This window comes from Camarhynchus parvulus, chromosome 14 (assembly GCF_901933205.1).
Source record: "Camarhynchus parvulus chromosome 14, STF_HiC, whole genome shotgun sequence".
Classification (NCBI taxonomy): Eukaryota; Metazoa; Chordata; class Aves; order Passeriformes; family Thraupidae; genus Camarhynchus; species Camarhynchus parvulus.
This window is the reverse complement of record NC_044584.1, coordinates 10,906,631-10,925,044: the sequence shown is the minus strand read 5'-3', so window position 1 is coordinate 10,925,044 and position 18,414 is coordinate 10,906,631. Positions and strand designations below refer to the sequence as shown.

The 18,414-nt window shown below is 40.8% G+C and overlaps 1 protein-coding gene across 1 annotated transcript in view; it reads left to right on the top strand.

Moving 5' to 3' along the window:
* MOSMO (modulator of smoothened) overlaps positions 1-17,817 on the top strand; it is a 31,335-nt gene extending 13,518 nt beyond the window's left edge. The window contains exons 2-3 of the mRNA XM_030958177.1: positions 7,060-7,272; positions 13,955-17,817. Coding sequence (XP_030814037.1) covers positions 7,060-7,272; positions 13,955-14,139 — 398 coding nt within the window. The 3' untranslated portion in view covers positions 14,140-17,817. The remainder of the gene's footprint in view (positions 1-7,059; positions 7,273-13,954) is intronic.
* The last annotated feature ends 597 nt before the right edge of the window (positions 17,818-18,414 follow it).

Genomic DNA, 18,414 nt, shown 5'->3' with positions numbered 1-18,414 from the left:
ATATTTTTTAGCTGTTTGCTTCATACCCATAGAAATTAAGTGGATATATGAATTGATCTTGCATCTGGTCTTCTTCAAGGTGAGAAACTCCAAAGCTGTTTTCCCAGGGTTATGATACCTATTAGATGATTTGAGAGACAAATTGGAGTAAAGGCCAAAAGCATAAGATTTGGCATACAAAAGGTGGGGAAGATAGTTTATAATCTGTTTGTTTTGAACTGTTCTGTGTTCTGTGCCTTTGCAGCTGATCCTCTGTTATTCTTTTCAGCCTTCCTGTAGATCATCCTTTAACATTCATAAATCTCATTTTAGTGGGTCTTGGTTTCCTGTTAATCTACCTGAACAAAGTACTGAACATCCGCAGTGAAAGAATCAATCTGTTCTGCTGCATCCTGAACACTGTACTTGCATGGTAACCTCAAAGTTATTTTAGCAGCATTAAGTGCTAAAGAGCATCTACTCAAACTACCTCCAATCCTCATGAAATAAGTAATTAGTTTTGTAAGAACTGTACCAGACATTGTATTCTCATACTTGATTAGAGACTGGCAGTTGATCTTATCTTATATTTTGATTCTTTTATATACCCTTTATACCTATCCAGGTATTACTCAGTTACTGTGTTGTCCTACAGTGACTGATACACAAGTGTGGAAGACAAGGTGTTCAACTAAGTAACATATAGTAACTTAGTTGCAGTTAATTATGTGTATGTGCTGTTTTTAAAAATGCTCTGATATGATGCTATTTGAGGCTGTAAACTTTTAAAAATTGATTTAGTGGGTCAAGGTTGAAAATTGAGATGAGGACTATAATTTACAAGGCTGTAACTGAACAGTTGTAGATACAGAGCAATTCTGTGAGCTGTGGGCCTCATTCAGTGGGACCTGACATGCAGAGACCCCATGATTCTGTTTGACTCTTACAACATGGGCCTTGCTGTACAGGATCTGGTAGTCTTCCCCAGCATTGTTAATTCTTTTTTCCTCCTTGGTTTTGCAAACCAGCAGGATGCTGTTATCTTTTTCCTCTTCACACCAGAGGTGGTGCCTGTCTTACAGAGGCATAACTTTTCCCCTATGCCCTGCATTGTTTATTCTGATCATGGCTAATCTCATAAGAGGGTACAGGACCTGATTTCTAATGCAGTTTTGCACTGGAAAAGTAGAATTAACTGTATGGAGTACCTCCAAGACTGTGGTAGGGAATGATCAGTACTGTCAGTTCCCTGAATTTTGGGAAAGGCAGAAGGGACAGCCCTCTGTTTCCAAGAAACTACTACCTAGACTATAGAATTCCTAGAAATTTTTCCCAAAACAAAATATATAAAAATAAACCTAAAGAAGTCATTCTCTCTTCCCCCTTTGTACAGCAACATCCCTTCAAGTGCCTGTTGCAGGAAAATAAATTCCATATGTAAGAATGGGAAACATCCCACTTCAACTGCCAAATTCCTTTGATGACTTTGAAAATTTTCTTCTTGGAAGTTCCTCCTCCTTGTTTCCTATATGGGTAGGTGATTGGAACTGTTCTGTCCGTGCTGTGTTGTTTGTTCCTCTCAGAAATTCCTTGGCTACACTTCACTCACATTGGAAGCAGTCTTCTGTCACAGAGCTTGGTTGCAGGCAGGGAGCAGCAAGCATGTTAAAGGCAAGGTGGCCAATGCCAGCTTGATGATTGTCCTTAACACTGGTGCCTAGAATTAGTCTGCCATGACCAAATCGCTGTTTTCTTTAGACCTTTCAAGTTTCCACCTGGATGGGCAACAAGCTACAGCTCTGCTCATTGCTGGAGCCTGTTCCTCTTAGCTGGACCTGCACCTTTTCCCATTCAAGTTTATCAGCTGAATTGAGCTTAGAAATATCCCACAACCAAGCTGTCCTTGTCTGTGGCCCAGGGAGAGTTACTGGGAATGGCTTAACTGAGGTGTCCTTAACTTCCCATATGTCATTCCCTGGCATGTGACTGTTACCTAACCAGCAGCAATGAATGTTTTAGTGTGCCCAAATAACACAGCTCCATGTACTGTGCTCATTACTAAAACATAAAACTTAGCAGTGTCCTTGCCACACTGGCAGTGCTCTAAGATTTATGTCACCAGCACCTCATTAAGAAACCTCCAAACTGTGCTTGTCACTTAGCAAAGATGGTTTAACAGTCCACAGTACACTAAAGGGAAGTCTCTCCTTGGGTAGGAACTGTCTGCCAGTCACAACTGGCATTTCCACAGCACCACCCCATCTCACCAGGACAATGAGGGAGGGAGAGCAGGTGGCTTTCTGGGGGCAGTTCCAGTTTTAACTCCCTCACAAGGCATATTGGCCATAATGCTTATTAAATGTTAGCATAGAGCATTTTGCTGAGGATGTGGTATGGGAGGTAGAAGTAAGGAAGCTGTTGTCAAGGAATATAAGGGGTTGCAGATGCATTTAAACCCAAGGAATAGCATTTTGTCTAAAATGATGGTAAAGACTAAACTAGTTTTCAGGTTGGGACAGTAGGGGAGTGCAGAGGGGGAGCAGGTACCCCAGGCTGAGCAAGAGCAGTTCTGAGGGTTTGTGCCTTGGAGGTTCATGTGTCAGCGTAGCTGCTGAGCTCTGGGACCTCCTAACATTTGAGCCCCACCTCATTCACTGCATCTTGCTTTTACCATATTAGTTATTTCTTGTGCTGTGGTGAGCTCCTCCTGGCAATGGCACCTCTCCTGTGTCCATCTGGCACACCTGATCTTGTGTGCCCTGGCACTCAGGTAACAGATGAACACTGAACATCTGAGTGGCCATTATTATGCTGCTGCTTTCCAGCCGTGCTATCGCTGTGCCACTTTTAATAATTCAGAAGTGATGTAGAGGAGGGGGAGTTAAAGGGCTGCAGCAATCTTTGTTTCTCTCTGTAGAGTGTGATTCCTCCGTGGTGGCTCTGTAGTTACCAGGGAAACAAGAGAGGGATGGCAGAGCACCGCGGGGCTGGAGTGGGACTTGGGGGTCGGCTCCCTGGCAGCTGCACATCTGCACCAGGGGGGAGAATCAGGGCTTGCCTTTCCTTGGTTTGGTGCCCTTCCCCCTCTTTTCCTCAATAGTTTTGTGAATTTAATTGTTAAATAGGTGATGCTCCCAGTGTTGGTGTATTTGTTCAAGAGCCTTGTTATCATTAATTCTAGTAAAAATACGCAGTGTCGAAAAATAAGCATTACTGGTGGTTTTGAGGAGTTGGATGATCACAAAATCTTCCTCTGAAATTAACTGGAGCCCTGGTTATACACAGACTGTCATTACTGAGAGGTTTTTTAATGTGTTAGAAATGCTTTGGCACTTCAGGGAATAGATTTACTGGAAAAGAATAAGGACCACTTCAGTAACATTTACTCAGTGCAGCATTCTCTGATTTGATAAAGGTCGAATTTCATTTTTAGTAATTAGCATATCTATCCCAATCACCCCCTGCTCTAGCTGTACTGACCCTGTATAATGCCAATCTCAGAAGCCCTGGGGAGAGAGGCAGGTGAGAGCAGGGGAGCAGCCCCTGCACCTCGGGGTTCTCCCTGTGGCTCCCGAGGGCTGAGCCGTGCAGGCAGGGGGAGGTGGGTGGGCAGCTGTGTTTACTGCACTGCAAATGTTTAGGGCTGGATCCATCTTTCAGCTGCCTAATCTACTGGCATTAGCTGCGCTGTTTGTTCCATACCTGTGTTAGGTGCTTAGATTTTCAGCAATTATGCTGAAGTAGTTCTGAGAGGATGACTTAAAAACCTTTTACTTATGGGTCTCGGTGGAACTTGGTGATTGATTTGAGATGGGCTGTTGAGCTGTTCTCTGACTACAGGCAGAAGGACTCTGTGCAATTTTATATCTCTGTCCCTCTTTTCAATGATAGACTAGATAAGGGGAAAGATTTTCTGTAACAAGTTTGTTTGCAGCTCCCTGGCAACTGTTTGCTTGATTGCTTCAGAATGGAACCAACAGAATAAAATACCATATAAACACGCTCTTGTTTTGAATTTCATGGCAAATGAATACTGTTTTTCCACACCAGAGACTTCTTTTGAAGTCTGAATTCAACAGATTTGACACTATGGGATGAGCCCTGAGGTTTCATTTCCTTGTGCCCAGTTTATGCACAGAAGTGAGGTATTCCTACGTAGTCAACTTGAACTTTAACTGAATTTATGAACACATAATGAGGTTGATTTTCCAGTTATCTTTGTGAAACCTTCAGAAATGGTTCACAGACCTCTTGCCCTCCATTTGACTCCCTAGAGGCTGCAAACTCAAGGTTCAAAACCTTAAATATGGAGTATATTGACTTCAGATTTGTAATCCATAAAGCAGAGTTAAGAAAAAATACTGTGTATGTGCTAGAAAGAGCTTAATCATAAAGCTCAGTATATTTCCTCCAAAATGTCAGATACTGAAATTTAATTGCTGACATTTTAAAACTCGGATTTAAAAAAAAAAATAAACAAACCAAAAAAACCCTCACCAGAGTAAAATAATACACTTGATGAGCACCAGAAGTGATGTTTGGGAAGCTATTCCCTGAATGGTTTCTTGCAACTATCCTTGTGTATTAAGAAGGAATGCTACTGAGGTACTCACAATTCAGAGAATTTTTTTCCCTCATTTTCTTCATTTTTATTTCTGGGTTTTTTTGTTTGGGTGGTTGTTTTTTCTTTGTTTTTTTTAATCACCTTTTGGTGTAGTAGATGTTGATAGTATGAGAAATTGCTTTAAAAATAATAGTTCAAGATTGAGTTCTCTTCTGTTTCCTCTAGATATGGCACTTCTGGGCTTAGCTTTGGTTCTCTCTGAGTCTGACATGTTAAGTGTGTTGTTAGTTGAAAAATATCTTCACTATAAACTGCAAATTGCATGTACAAAAGGAAATAGTTGTCTCTTGCTTATACATGCTCATCTACAGCAGCTGTTTTTCAGTTTCAGTTAAGACACAAAATGGAACCATGTTCAGCGGAGTGACTCTTATCATTGCTGCTTTTTCCAAAGTTAAAAATGCACTAAATTATTGCCACTGAAGTCAGGAGAGGTCTTTGAATTCAGAAAACATCTATTGAATGTATGATGTCATTTTTATGAAGTCATTCTTTGATTAGAATTGCAGTTTAGAAAAAACTGACTTCTGCTGTAAGGATAGCAAAATTGTTGTTAAATCCTGGTCTTGCACAGTGATTGGGATTAATTTCCTGTTCTATGATGCTGCAGTGAATAGCCTCTTTATCCCCAAACTACAGGAAACTGCTCAGTGTTTTGTATGAGGTTCTGCAGAGTGTGTGTTCCAGGGAGCTTGACATTTAAGGACACATCTCCCCTCTGTCCCAGCAGCTGATGGGCAATGAAAACCTTGCAAGCTATGGAGGAGAAGCAGTTCATGTAAAACTGTGCTGTGCAGGCGTGGAGCTGGGCAGGATTATTGCTTGTGTGACCCTGGCTCAGGTTTGTGTGATCCTGGTGCGCAGCAATGCTGTGATTGCTGTGAATCTGGAGTAGAAAATGCCAGCTTTGTTGGTTTTGTAGTTGGTCAGTTTTTGGCTGAAAATTCATCCCTGAATCTTTCAGTCAATGGATGTGTAATTAAAAGGATATATTTGAATAAGACTGAAATTTTGTAGTCTAAACAAGTGTTGCAAGAATACTTCAACAGAACAGGTTCAGTACTGGTTTCACTTTTGGTTCTTCTCATCCCTTGGGATATGAAGCAGTACATTTAATGAGACTCTAAACATCTAATAAAACATTATATGCTGCCTCCTAACCCAACAATTCTAAGCTCAGAGGCTGATTTTGCTGGTACTTATTGCTCGGGTGTGAGCAGAGAGGATCTGCAGAATTTGGCTCCAGGGTGCCAGGAGGTGCATGCTAGGACTTGTTAATCTTTTGACTATTGGCTTTCTCCTTTGTTTCACACGTTTTCTTTCCCCCAAAAAGAGGCTAGAAAGTGTGATAGATGTTTCTCCCTCCAAAGGACATGCTAAACCTAAGCTTCTCAGTCTTACTGTAATTGTGTCTAAGTTGTCCTCTTTTTATTTGAAACGGGTCAACTGAAACAATATTTACTTGAAGTAATTTCTGGAGAAAGATGTTGACTCTAATGCTGTCCACTTTTAGGTTTTGCTCCTAATGTAGTTAAAGGATAATTGTGATTATTTAGGACAACAGTTCAGAAAAAAAGACAAAATTGAGAAATCTAAAACTTAATATTTAAGAGACACTGGAAGAAATGGATCTTAATCTTCCATGTTAAATTGGGGTTAGAAAGATAACTTCATTATTAAAGCTCACTAAAAGCTTCTTTATGAGTCTCAAAAGCACTGACTTGGATTTAAAAGAAGATTTTTTAAAAATTATTATTTAACAGACAATACATCATTTTGGTTAAATCTTTATGGTTCCTGTACCAATCTTATCCTTTTTCTAGGATCTTTTTGATAAATCTTTTCTGTAGATTTCCCAGTTTCTGTGTGTAGTAACTCTTGTTAGCAATCAAAAGGATTGATCAGTCTTGCATGGAGGGACTCTTTTTTATGAGTTACTGTCAAGAAGTGGGGTTTTTTTAATGTTTTTAAAATCATACATGAATCAAATGCAGTTTCTGCTGCAAGAGTCAGAGGCCTAAAGATGTTTTTACAAATGAGGGAAAAAGATATTAGACAATTAAATGCATTTTAGGGAGGCTGCAACTCATTTTGTTAGACTATAAAAGTACTTCATCCTGCACAGATGAGGGAGTGATCCTCTATGCAAGTCAGCTACCACGTTAGCAGATATTGGCAGGCTTTATTAGCAGTGCTTTATCCCTTTGATTAGACCTTGATTGCCACTCAGGAACCAGCTACAGCTTGCAGCCATCTCACTTCAGCTCGTGCAAGCTGAAGGAACATGAAGACAGATGTTTATAGCATGCCCCCCATCCTCCATGTTTGAAAGGCTTACTAAGGTTCATCAAAGAAAGAATCCCTTATTTGGGGCAATTCTGAGCTGTGGTTTGCAATGGAGCGCCCCTCAGAGAGGATTTTGAAAGTTTACTTGCCTCTCTGCTATGTGTTTTCAGGTGCTCTCACAGTTGGCCTTGTGCGACAGTGTCAAACCATCCATGGACGTGACAGGACCTGTATTCCTCCACGGCTGCCTCCCGAGTGGGTCACTACGTTATTTTTCATCATAATGGGAATCATTTCACTAACTGTCACATGTGGTTTGCTGGTGGCTTCCCACTGGCGAAGAGAAGCTACTAAATATGCCCGCTGGATAGCTTTCACTGGAAGTAAGTGACCTCAACTGCACAGTCCTGTATGCAGGATAAACTGGTGGAGTCTGAAATAACCAACACCAAAGGAGCAACTGCTTAGGGCTCCTCCTATGCAAAACATTCCTTCTCTTTGAATACCACATCTGAGGGAAAAATCAGTCTTCAGAAATTCAGGGGTGGTGTCTTAAGTGACTGTAATTGAGAGGGAATAATGGTATGAAAGAAAGGAAGGCCTGACCCCTTTACCTTCCTTGGGCAGTACCATTAATTGACCTAAGAAAACGAGCAGGGATAGAAGAGGTCAGTTCTAACTTGAGTGGTTGTAGTATTTCCTACTTCCCCACTCCCATATATCCAGGACAATCCTAGCAGCTTGCAGGCAGAAAATTCCCTCTCTGAGGCAGAGGTACATCAGTTGGTACATCCGAGGTAACCTGTCCTTACTCATGTGTCTCGTGAATACCTTGTTCAGGGTTGAGGCTGGTTCAGTTCTGCTTCATGCTCACAGCAGCTGCTTTATTCAGAATGTCTGCATCCTAATTGGCTATGCAGGAGGATTGCCCACTGCAGAGCATCTGCTGTGCTTCACAGCACCAAGACTTCTGCTTCCAGAAGTGACCTGCAGCCGTGCTTTAGCCAGAGGGAGGAGTACCAGTGCTTTTCTGCCTCCTTCATTGTGCTCTGCTTGAGCACCAGTGTAACTCCTCACAGCTGAGCCTGCTCCAATAGCCCTGTGTTTGCACACAGGGAAGCATATCCTATGGCTACTTCAGTGCAAAACAAACAGTTATAATGAGCAAGGGGAGTAACTTTCAAACTTCCTTTTCTTGGTGTGTGTTACAGGCTTAGCCCAACTCTGAAATGGTGCCTTAATGGTGGGGATGACAGCATGAAAAAACTCAAAACCTGAGGGCTTTTAAATTGACTTGAATTATGACAAACTACTAAAGGTAGTGTGAACACTAACTAGAAAATGCAAGTTTGTGGTTTACATGGGCATAAATAAGGTTTAATGGAACTCTGACACCTAATGATATCTAATAGGAGTTAGATTTAACCTTGTTTTGGGGAAGGGAATAATACTAAAAAGTGCTCGGCTTCAACAAAGGTACTTCACTGAGGTACTTGTACAATCAAAGCCATCTTTCTGACAACGTTGCTACACAGCATATTAAATTAATAGTGCTGCTCCTGCAGACAATGGAGCTATTGAAATGCTGTATCCATTGTGATTGACTTTCATTTATTTTCTGGTGAATGATTAAAATAGCAGACCTGAGTATTACTGAATATTCCATCCCAGCTTTTCCAGTGCACCTGTTTATCTCTACATATTTCATGTGTATCTAATGTCTGTGGTGGGGGGTTAAAGTCAAAATGCTGTATAAAGTTAAAATGCTTACAGGGAGCTGGAGTAAAAGCTCTTGGGTAAAGAGGGGAGTGTGAGTTCTAGATACCAATGTTTTTCTTTAATATCTGAAATCATCACATCCCTGCAGCTTTAGTTTTCTACAGCTATGATGATTAGTTCAGCCAAAAAATGTGGTACCCTAAGGCTTTTTTGTTTTGAGTTTTTTCTCTAGAGATTTCTTCAGGCTTGCAACAGGTTCATTATTAGATGTCTCAGTATAGAAGGACATTTTTATTTCACCACTTGTCTTCTTGGTATGAAATGTTTAATAATGAAACACACTAATTTGTTCTTTTGCAAGTCAGAATTATTCATAATTCTATTAAGATATGATCTCTGTATTGCTGAAATTATGAAATTCAATGTCTTTGGTATTCATCTCCAATACATACAACTCTGTGACCTTTGCATTCCTGTTAACAAAGATGATGGGGAATTTTATCTCTGAACTCACTTGTTAGGAAAATTAATTTTGAAAAATAGAAGTGAGTGGAAGGAAGGAAGATATCTAGATTTTAGAAGAAGTTGTTGAGAGTGACTTCTGTGGTTCATTGGATACAACCCAAATTAGTAACCTATTTGTAGGTTAGTATTAGGAACTATGCAGCCATGTGGAATCAACTTGGAATACCCTGAGCAGATCCTTCCTATGAAGTGCCAGTGCTGTTTAGATGAAAATGTGTAACTCATTAGAAGGGGGTAGGGGAGACTTCATATTTGTATTCCATCTCATCTGCAAGTGATTTCAAAACTCAATGGCCTCGTGCAGGCTGCTAGCAAATCTTCTCACAGAACTTTCTGAGCACAATGCAGGACATGCTATTCTGGGCAGGCAGGGAAGTCTGCTGGGGCTTCCAAGGGAAGCTCTGGGACTGGCAGCTCCATTCCTTCAAATGCAGGGGGGTCTGGAGTAAATATCCGAGGCAAAGGAATCCTTTTGCTCAGCCTTTTCCTTACAACTCTGAGAGCAGCAGGGAAAGCCTGGTAAGAGGTCACTTTTGTCCAGTTCATGCTGAAATTTATATATAGTTGTACAACTTATGTTTTTCATTGAATTCTTGCTTGTAATCTTGGAAGGACTCAGGGTATTTTCAAGTAAATACCTATAGCTAAATTATTTCATCTGCATACCTATAAATATGAATTGTTGCTGAGCATGGTCTTGTTTATCTTGTTTAGCTAAGAGACATGAGGACAGAAGTTTAACCTGTCAGTTCTCTTTCTTCTATACACTTCTGAAGGGATACACCCCAGAGGGTATTTACAAGCACAGCATTTGCCTCATTCCCCAGTTGTTGATGGGTTTACTGCACAGAAACTTATCCTTTTTGACAACTCTGCAAGCAGCTTTGTGGAGAGGAGAGCTATTGCTGTCCTCCAGGTCATACTGCATGAATGACAAACGTCTTGTACAGGTAAATGTGAAGGTTTTCCTTCGTTTTTGTAGAGGAAAGTCTTTCAGGAATCAGTATTCCTACTGATATGATCAGTATTGTCACTCTGGGCATAGATACCATCAAAACTGTCACTGGTGTTTCAGTAGTACCACTTTCATACCACCCAGTAATGGAGAGGGTGTTCCTTGTTGGTGTTCATCTGTGGCCTGCCCAGGTTTTGTGTGATTCTTCAATGAACAGGGTGTTACAAACCCATAGCTGTGCCTGGTGTGTCGGTAGCAGGCAAAGCTCCAATCAGCTGTTCTTTTGCTTGTGTACCAGAACTGCCTTTTGCCATCCCAGCTTCTGTACCATCTCATCACTAATTATGCTCTGGCATGTAGTGACACAAGTTGGTAGCCAAAAAGTGAGCTGGTTTTGGTATTTTTCCATGTCTCTGACAGTGCTTCTATGTTGCTACCTCTGCTTCAGATTTATGTAAATCTCTGGCCTTTTCAGGGTGCTTGTTTTCTATCTTCCAGTTGATAAGATAGGATGTGGTGAAAGTGTGGAAATGTCAAATGTTGTCATTTTCATAGTCCTTCAGACAGATACTGTCAATTTCCATAAATAGAAAAAAATGTCCAGAGCTTATTCCCCATGGAGGCCACATAGCTGATCTCATGTATGTTATTGCAATTTTGGCTATTGCAGGAATTCACAGAGCTCCCTCAAGATCTGTTTACACTGTACAGATTCAGGTCTCTCACCATCTGCTGCAACTAGAAAGAGGATGAATTCTGTGTCTGCTACTACTGAATGAGGTGCTTCTCTGAGATGTATCAAGAGAGAAGATGCTAGACAGAAAAATCACATTTCTACCATTTTCCAGCAATTACCAGAGAGTCTGGAATTGGTCTGGGTTTTTTTTTCCCTAAGGATTTAAAAGTTCATGAGCAATAATGGAGTGCTTTTTGGAATGCAAGTAAAAATGGGGCAGGATAATTACATCCTTAACTAACAGTAGCTATCCTGTGAATGTCTGTCTCTGGTGTTCCCCAGTGAATAAAGTGCTTCTTGAGTTATTAAAGATTTGTACCAGGTGCTGCTTTCTATGTTACGTGTCTCTATAGAGGCAAGCAGATATTACAGTGAGCCTCTGAAGACTAAACCTTTTTTTAAGAACAGATTTCTTCTGAAGTTGTCATTAGATGCTCAAAACAATTTCAAGCTAAAGAATTAGAGGAACTAATTGGGTTTTTTGACAGCCACGATTCAGATGCAGACTAGAAAGCTCTTCTGTGCTTACGTAGGTCTGCTCAAGAAACATAAACCCATGCTTTTCTCAGATGGACTCTGATGTTTGAGATACAATTAAGAAAAGGAGACATTTTTTAAGGATTAGATTGTGTAATGTGGAATTACATGGACCAATAATCGTGTTGATTAACACTTCATTTTTTGATGTTTAACATCTGGTGTTTGGGTCTTTGGTTCTGTTCTAATAGATGGCCTAACGAGGTGGCGCTGATCAGCAGTGTGGCAGCTGTGCAGTTCCAGATGTTTTCTCATTGTCCCCTTTCCCTTCCCCTTTGAAGAACAACCCGGCGGTGCGGGCACGGTGCGAGCGAGACACGAGCCCCCTCCAGTGGAACATCTGGGATTTCCTGCTCGGCACTGGCAGCCAGGAATGATGCTGGTGCTGCCTGCTCTTGGCTCAAGGCGTTGTGAAAGCTGCTTTATGTCTTTTGGAAGGCAAGGAGCAGCTGATGTTCTGATGTGGATCATGGTTTATGAAAGCATCCTTCTTTGTTTATGCCCAGGTCCTACTTGGACACTCTCTGGATTCAGATCCATCATGCCCAGTATCTTCTAGAATATTAGTGGTTTTTTCCCCAAAGCCGAGACCTGTGCTATGGAAATCCTAAACACTAAGATATAAAACATGTGGTAAACTGTTCATCTTGGATATACACGGAGTCCATTAAAAATGGGTTTAGTGTGGGCACTGTAGCTGGATAAACTGGAGCATCTGTATTTAGTGAGGAAGAGCAGTACTGAAGCTACATTAAAAAATATTATGCTGCTCCAGCCAATCATTTCCTCATTTGTAAAGGCTAGAAACTTTGTTCTGGTGAGGCTGAAGGGGACAGGCAAGCTCCTGATTTTATTTTACATACATTTGAAAACAAAAGTGGCTGCAGCACTTCTTGCAGGGGTGCTGGTGATTAGGGTGATGGTTATTACTGTTGCCAGTGGTTTTTGATGTTGCTTGTTTGACTTTTAAGGAGGCTCAAGTAGGGAACAATATCCCCAGGGTTTCCTCTGTCTTGCAGTCGTGGAGAAGGGAAAGAGGAGACAATGACAGTGCCTGTGTTCCTTACTAACGAACTAAAAGCAGCAGCCTGTGGTAACTAGAGAAAGCTGAAAAAGTCAGCATATGATGCACTTTGTTCAGGCAGGAACATTGTAACTTGGTTTGAATTTTCTTTTTTGTGTGTGGCCAGCTTTCAGGCAGAATTTGAGGACTAGGAGAGGCTTCAGTGTGAGTTGTGCTTCATGTCAAAAGATGTTGGTATGTGGATTTGTGGGGTTGGTGAGACAACAGAGCAGGTTCAGCTCCTCTCTCCCCCCAGATCTAATTGGATTTGGTTGAATAATAGGTATTGTGGTGCCATGTTCCACTCACAGTAAATAATGTCTGAAATAAGGCTGAAATACATAGAAGTGAAATAAGAGTAAAGTGCAAATACTTGACTGAACTGTTAGATACAGATAAAATTTTGTTTTATTCTTATACTGATTAAAAAACCCCAACTGTATATTCTTGCAAATACAATCAAACAATTCAAAAGCTAATCCTTTTTATTGTGAAGAAAATCTTGCCTCTCAGAGGAGCCGTATTTAGAAGTCATTGCCTGGGTTGACAGTAGAGTCCTGCACAGCTACATCCAAACTAAACAGGATTACTTTTGCAAAGCTGTGCTACAGAAACACTGAAGTTGTCATCTAGGAAACACTGGATGTTCTCTCCTGGATTTGATCAATTGATTGGTATTGAAATGTGCTGTGAGGAATCTTGGTTACTATTGATACTTGAAGGCCTGTGAAACCTGTAATGTAATTCTTTAACAGGAATTCTGGATTTCTTGTACTTTCACACAGAGTCAGTTGCAAGAACAAAACATATACATGAGTTTGAAGTGAAATAAAAACCCTCATTGCATGTCTCTTTGTTCACAGAGTCTGAATTTAGTTTTTCACTAAGAAGCTTAAATTAAAGTGAATCAGAAAACTTCAATTTCATTGTATTACAATGAGAAATTCTAAGGATGTTTCATTATCTAAGGAAACATTCATATAATGTTAGGAAACTGGTATCTTTTAATCTTAAAAGAAACTGTAATGACAATCTGAATGTTTCTATTTTTAGCAAAGCTTTTACAGAAAATGAATGTGCAAAGAATGGGAGAGGGCAACTACAGTTGGAAAAAGACAACTGATAATAGAAAAAGTTTCTTCAATGTTGAATGTTACTTTATCTTGACTGGGCAAAATGACTCTGAAATAACTGGAGAATAAATGACTGAACTTTGAGATGGTGATAGAAGTGTATCTACCAATTTTTTATTCTATAAAGAGAGTTCATGATCTAGCGAGTAGAACTGAAATTACAGTCAGAACTGGGGACTTTTAGTCTTTCTTGGGAGTAGATGAGGGATGTTTTGAAAGCATCATAAAGCCTACTCAGTCATTTCAAACAAGTTATCAGCTCAAATAACTCTGATCTCAGCTCTTCAGTTCAGTCAGGATATTTTACTTGTTTTTCTGGAGCGCTCTGTGAACAGTTAAATATTTTCACTTTAACATAGCAGTGACCGTTTTTTTCTTTTTTCTTTTTTCTTTGCAGTGATTCTATTCTGTATGGCAGCCCTAATATTTCCAATAGGATTTTACATCAATGAAGTTGGAGGTCAACCCTATAAATTACCCAATAACACAGTGGTTGGGTCTTCGTATGTACTGTTTGTCTTATCCATTTTCTTTACAATAGTGGGACTTCTATTTGCTGGCAAAGTTTGTTTACCTGGCTGATGAATGTCTGGACTGCAGGACTTTATTTTGGAAAAGAGCAAGACATCAGAATTGCATTCTCAGGAGGATGCCTAAATCAGACTATCAAACACTGACTGAAAAGAGGAATGCTTTGACTTGTTCTCACTATGCACTTTGGATGAAAAAAAGGAGAGCCTTTCCCATAACCAAATACAGACCACGTTGACTAATCTCCTGAGCATACTTCAATGCAGTCAGGTCTGCACTGTGATAGGAACTGGTGAAGAATGCTTTACACTGACAAGCATAACGCCCCACTTACTGGACTGTTCCTGTTTTTAACGTCTAACAATTTGGAAGTCAAAGTATTTATGAACTTTGTGGTGGACCAGAGGGTTGTGGAGGAACTCAAGTGAGGCTGGCCTCGCTGTTTAGGAGATTAGTGTTTTACATCTTCCTTCTGATGAGCAAAGCCTTTGGCACCATTGTGGATCAATCTTGCATTACTGCACCAAGAAGCCAATAGATCAAAACATGTTCTCTCAATGTATGTAACAGCAAAAAGACATACATCCCCTGCTCCCCCATAAGCTCTAGGAAACACTAAGGAACATTGTAGAGGGGGATTTCGTCCTTATATTTATATAAATATATATATATAAATATATATATATTTTGCTGATGCAGTATACAGTGTGTGTGTATGTGTGTGTGTGTGTATATACACATATGTATATATATATGTATATACACACAAATGATTCCTGGAAAAGAACTCAGAATGCTTTGCTAGCAAAACACTGTGGTGTGCAAAACTAGAACTCAATAGAAAAAAGCCATTTTTCTGAAGGCCACATAGCTGAGAGTCTTCAGTTTACCTCATTCTTTGTAGCAGCCCTTGATTTTAACAGTTTTTTGTAATAGGTACAAACGATCCCATGCCTTTCTAGGTGCAATTTTAAGTTAAGCTAAAATTCTTTTTATGGTAATTTATTTGTATATGAGGGTAGAAGGTGAGATCATGTCATACCTTAAAATCCTAATTTTGGGAAACTGACACTATTTAAATTATTAGCAACTGTTGTACAGAAAAATCTCTTTTTTCTACTTCATTGTTACATTAGCATTCATACATGTTCAAGCACAGCATTTTACCATAGGTAAGCATTCCTTTTAGCACATATAAAATGCAATGTTTAAAGTAATGCAAACACTATCCCACTGCAAAGATGGATGAACTTATTTTCAGCTGAATATTAATTCATCTTTGCCAAAAAAATGAGCAATATAATTGTTAAAAATGTATGCCTTGTTTACTAAAGTTGTTATTTTAAATGTAGATTTAATGGCCACCAAAATTTGGAGCAAATATTCCACACTAACAGTAGTTTTATTTTTCAACACAAGGATAAACCATTGAATCCACAGACATCTTAATTCACTACTAGGTTGGCGTTCCAGGGAAGCTGCCTGCACTATCAGTATTTGTTTTCCTGTTAATACACAGTTTGCCTGAGATTCATTCTGAAAATACAAAAAACTGTCTGTTTTGAGCACTGTTTCATTGACCTTACTAGAGGAACTGCATTAATGAACAGACAGTCATTTTAGGATGAGATTTATGTTAAAATAAAATCAGCAGTTTCCAAAATAATCACTTACCAGATAAGCTGGAGTGTTTAAAATTAACACAGTTTGCACAATTATTTTAAACTCTGTGCCATTCAGACCATAGTGGGTCCCTGCCTTTTTCCATTTCTTCCCTCTCCCCCACCCAAGGTATTTTAGTACAAAAATGTAATTTGTTTATGTATATTTTCTTTTGAAATTTTTGACCAAACTTGCCACTGGAATGGTTTCTAAGTAATTCTTTTTCCAGTCAGTTCATTCACAGGCAGAATGGAGTGTTTATGGATCATTAAATTTTTCCAAAGTGTATTAATCTGTAAATACAGCCAAGCACTTACTTGGAAGTCATGGTTTAATAATTATAATTTGGTTCCTAATTTAAGCCTTCATCTGCATGGGCAGTCTGAGGCTCCTAGTGATAGTGGTGGAGGTAAAAGGCAGGGTTCAGCTGCTTGATATCTTTCAAAATTTTGGTGTTATCACTACTGTGTCCTAAGATAAAGTATTCAGCAAAACTTGGATTATAAATTATCTTTTCAGAAATGTTACACTTGTAAATAGTTCGAGATTTTTGTGACTGGAACACAGCTGGGGGGTGGGGAGAGTTTCTAAGCTGCTAAAATTTCTTTCCCTTCCCACCCCTCCAACTTACTTATTTCAGTTATTGTAACATCATGTGGAGTTAGGCTTTGATTAAATGGAACACAATAATAATTTTTTAAAAACCAAACAAAAACACTTATCTTGGAGCACACCCAGACTGTGGCTGGCTGACTGGAAATTGATCTGATCTGCCAGTGCTATTGCTATGAATTATTAAATGTTAGCAAAGGCTTAGCAAATAGATTTATTAAATATTTGAGCATTTCAAATCCAGAAATAGATGCGGCCAAATGCATTTTAGAAAACCCAAACCAGTAATTGAAGAGACAGCTGTCAACAGTTGCTTTTAATAAGGTCACTAAGTACTATATAGTACAGTATTAATTTATAGCAGAAAATCATATCTTGTAAACTGTATATAAAACACTGTTTTATGGTGCAATCATTTGTCAAACTTATGTCTGTTACTTTTGTTTTAAAGTTGTGTGCATTCTTTTCATACCTAAGAGCATCACTGTAAAATCTGCTGAAGACTATTTATAGGTTTTATTTGCACAAGGTTTTGTTTTGAACTACAGGAAGTTCGTATTGAACATGCCTAAACATCTGTAGACTTTTTCAGTTCATGAAAAGCAAATGTTTCCATATGAATCTTCTCCAAAGGTAATCCCATATTTGTGTTGAGTGTTTACATAAACTTTTCTGATTCTGCCAGCCATTATTTTTTAACTTTTTGAAGGACAGCTCATTTTATCCATCACTAGAGAATTCCATTTATTCTTTTGCTTCTAAATCCTCCCAAAGGTTTGATACCCCATCATAATGTAATTTGTGCACACTTTGTCATTTATTTGGCTAACAAAACGTAAGATTGGAAACTGAAAATACTTTCAGAAGGAAAAACTAGTAAATTTGTATAAATGTTATCATTGAGCTCAGCTGAAGTAATCACCTGGAAGCTGTTTGGCTGAGACCTGCGGAGGGTGTGCTTCGCAGAACACACCAGCCTCACCATTTAAGGGGGTTTGTGCGCTGTCGATGCAGCTGCAGAGCGGTGCCGGTGCCCGAAGGCACGGGCGGTGTGCCACGCTCCGAGCCCCGGCCTCTGCCTGAGCCGGGCCCTCCTGCCGTCCCTGTGTTCCCCAGACCTTGTTTAACCACTCCAGAACGCACCTGTAGGTTCCTGTTTGCCCCGACACACACACACACGCACGGGAAAATGGAAGCTGTCCTTTAAAACCTTTGTGAAGGATGAACATAATGAAGGAAATGGTGTCTGCAGGTGGGCTGTCCTGCCTGGGCTCGAGGCCGGGCCCGCCGCCTGCACCCCCGGCCTTTACTGAGGGTTGTTTTCTATTGGTTAGAGCATTTTTCAATTAATGATTTCCGAACAAATGTTAATACAAACTGTATAAAATGAACATAATTTTCTTCACTTGTATTTTTGTTATTGAGCAAGTTTATCAAAATAAATTGTCTACTAAAGCGACTGGCTCTGGCTGCACTGACTGGAACCAACCCTGCCCCGCACACAGGTGTCCCCCCTCAGGTGTGTCCTCTCAGGTGTCCCCACCTCAGGTGTGTGCTCTCTCAGATGTGTCCCCCCTCAGGTGTATCTCCTTCAGGTGTATCCTCCCTCAGGTGTGTCCCCTCAGGTGTGGGTGTGTGTGTCTCCCCTCAGGTGTCCCCCCTCAGGTGTGTCCTCTCTCAGGTGTGTCCCCCCTCAGGTGGGTGTGTGTGTCCCCCCTCAGGTGTCACCCCTCAGGTGCGTCCCCTCACGCCAGGCGGGGCCCCTCGCCTCCGCCCACTGGCGCCCTCAGGCGGCGGGAAGCGGCGCACCGGGGCCGGCTCCGTCTCCACCGGCAACGCCGCAACAGCGGGCGGGGGCCGGGCTGGGCCCCGCCGCTCCCGGTGCCGCACGAGGGGAGGGTCGGGGCAGTGCCGGGAGGTGCTGAGGGGTTCGGGGAGTCGCTGTCACGGGCGCGGTGCCAGGGAGGGAGGGCGGGCACGGGAGAGCCTTTCCCCCGTCAGGTGAGTCTCAGCAGGCGGTGCGGGGTCGGAGGGGCCGAGGGGTCTCTCCCC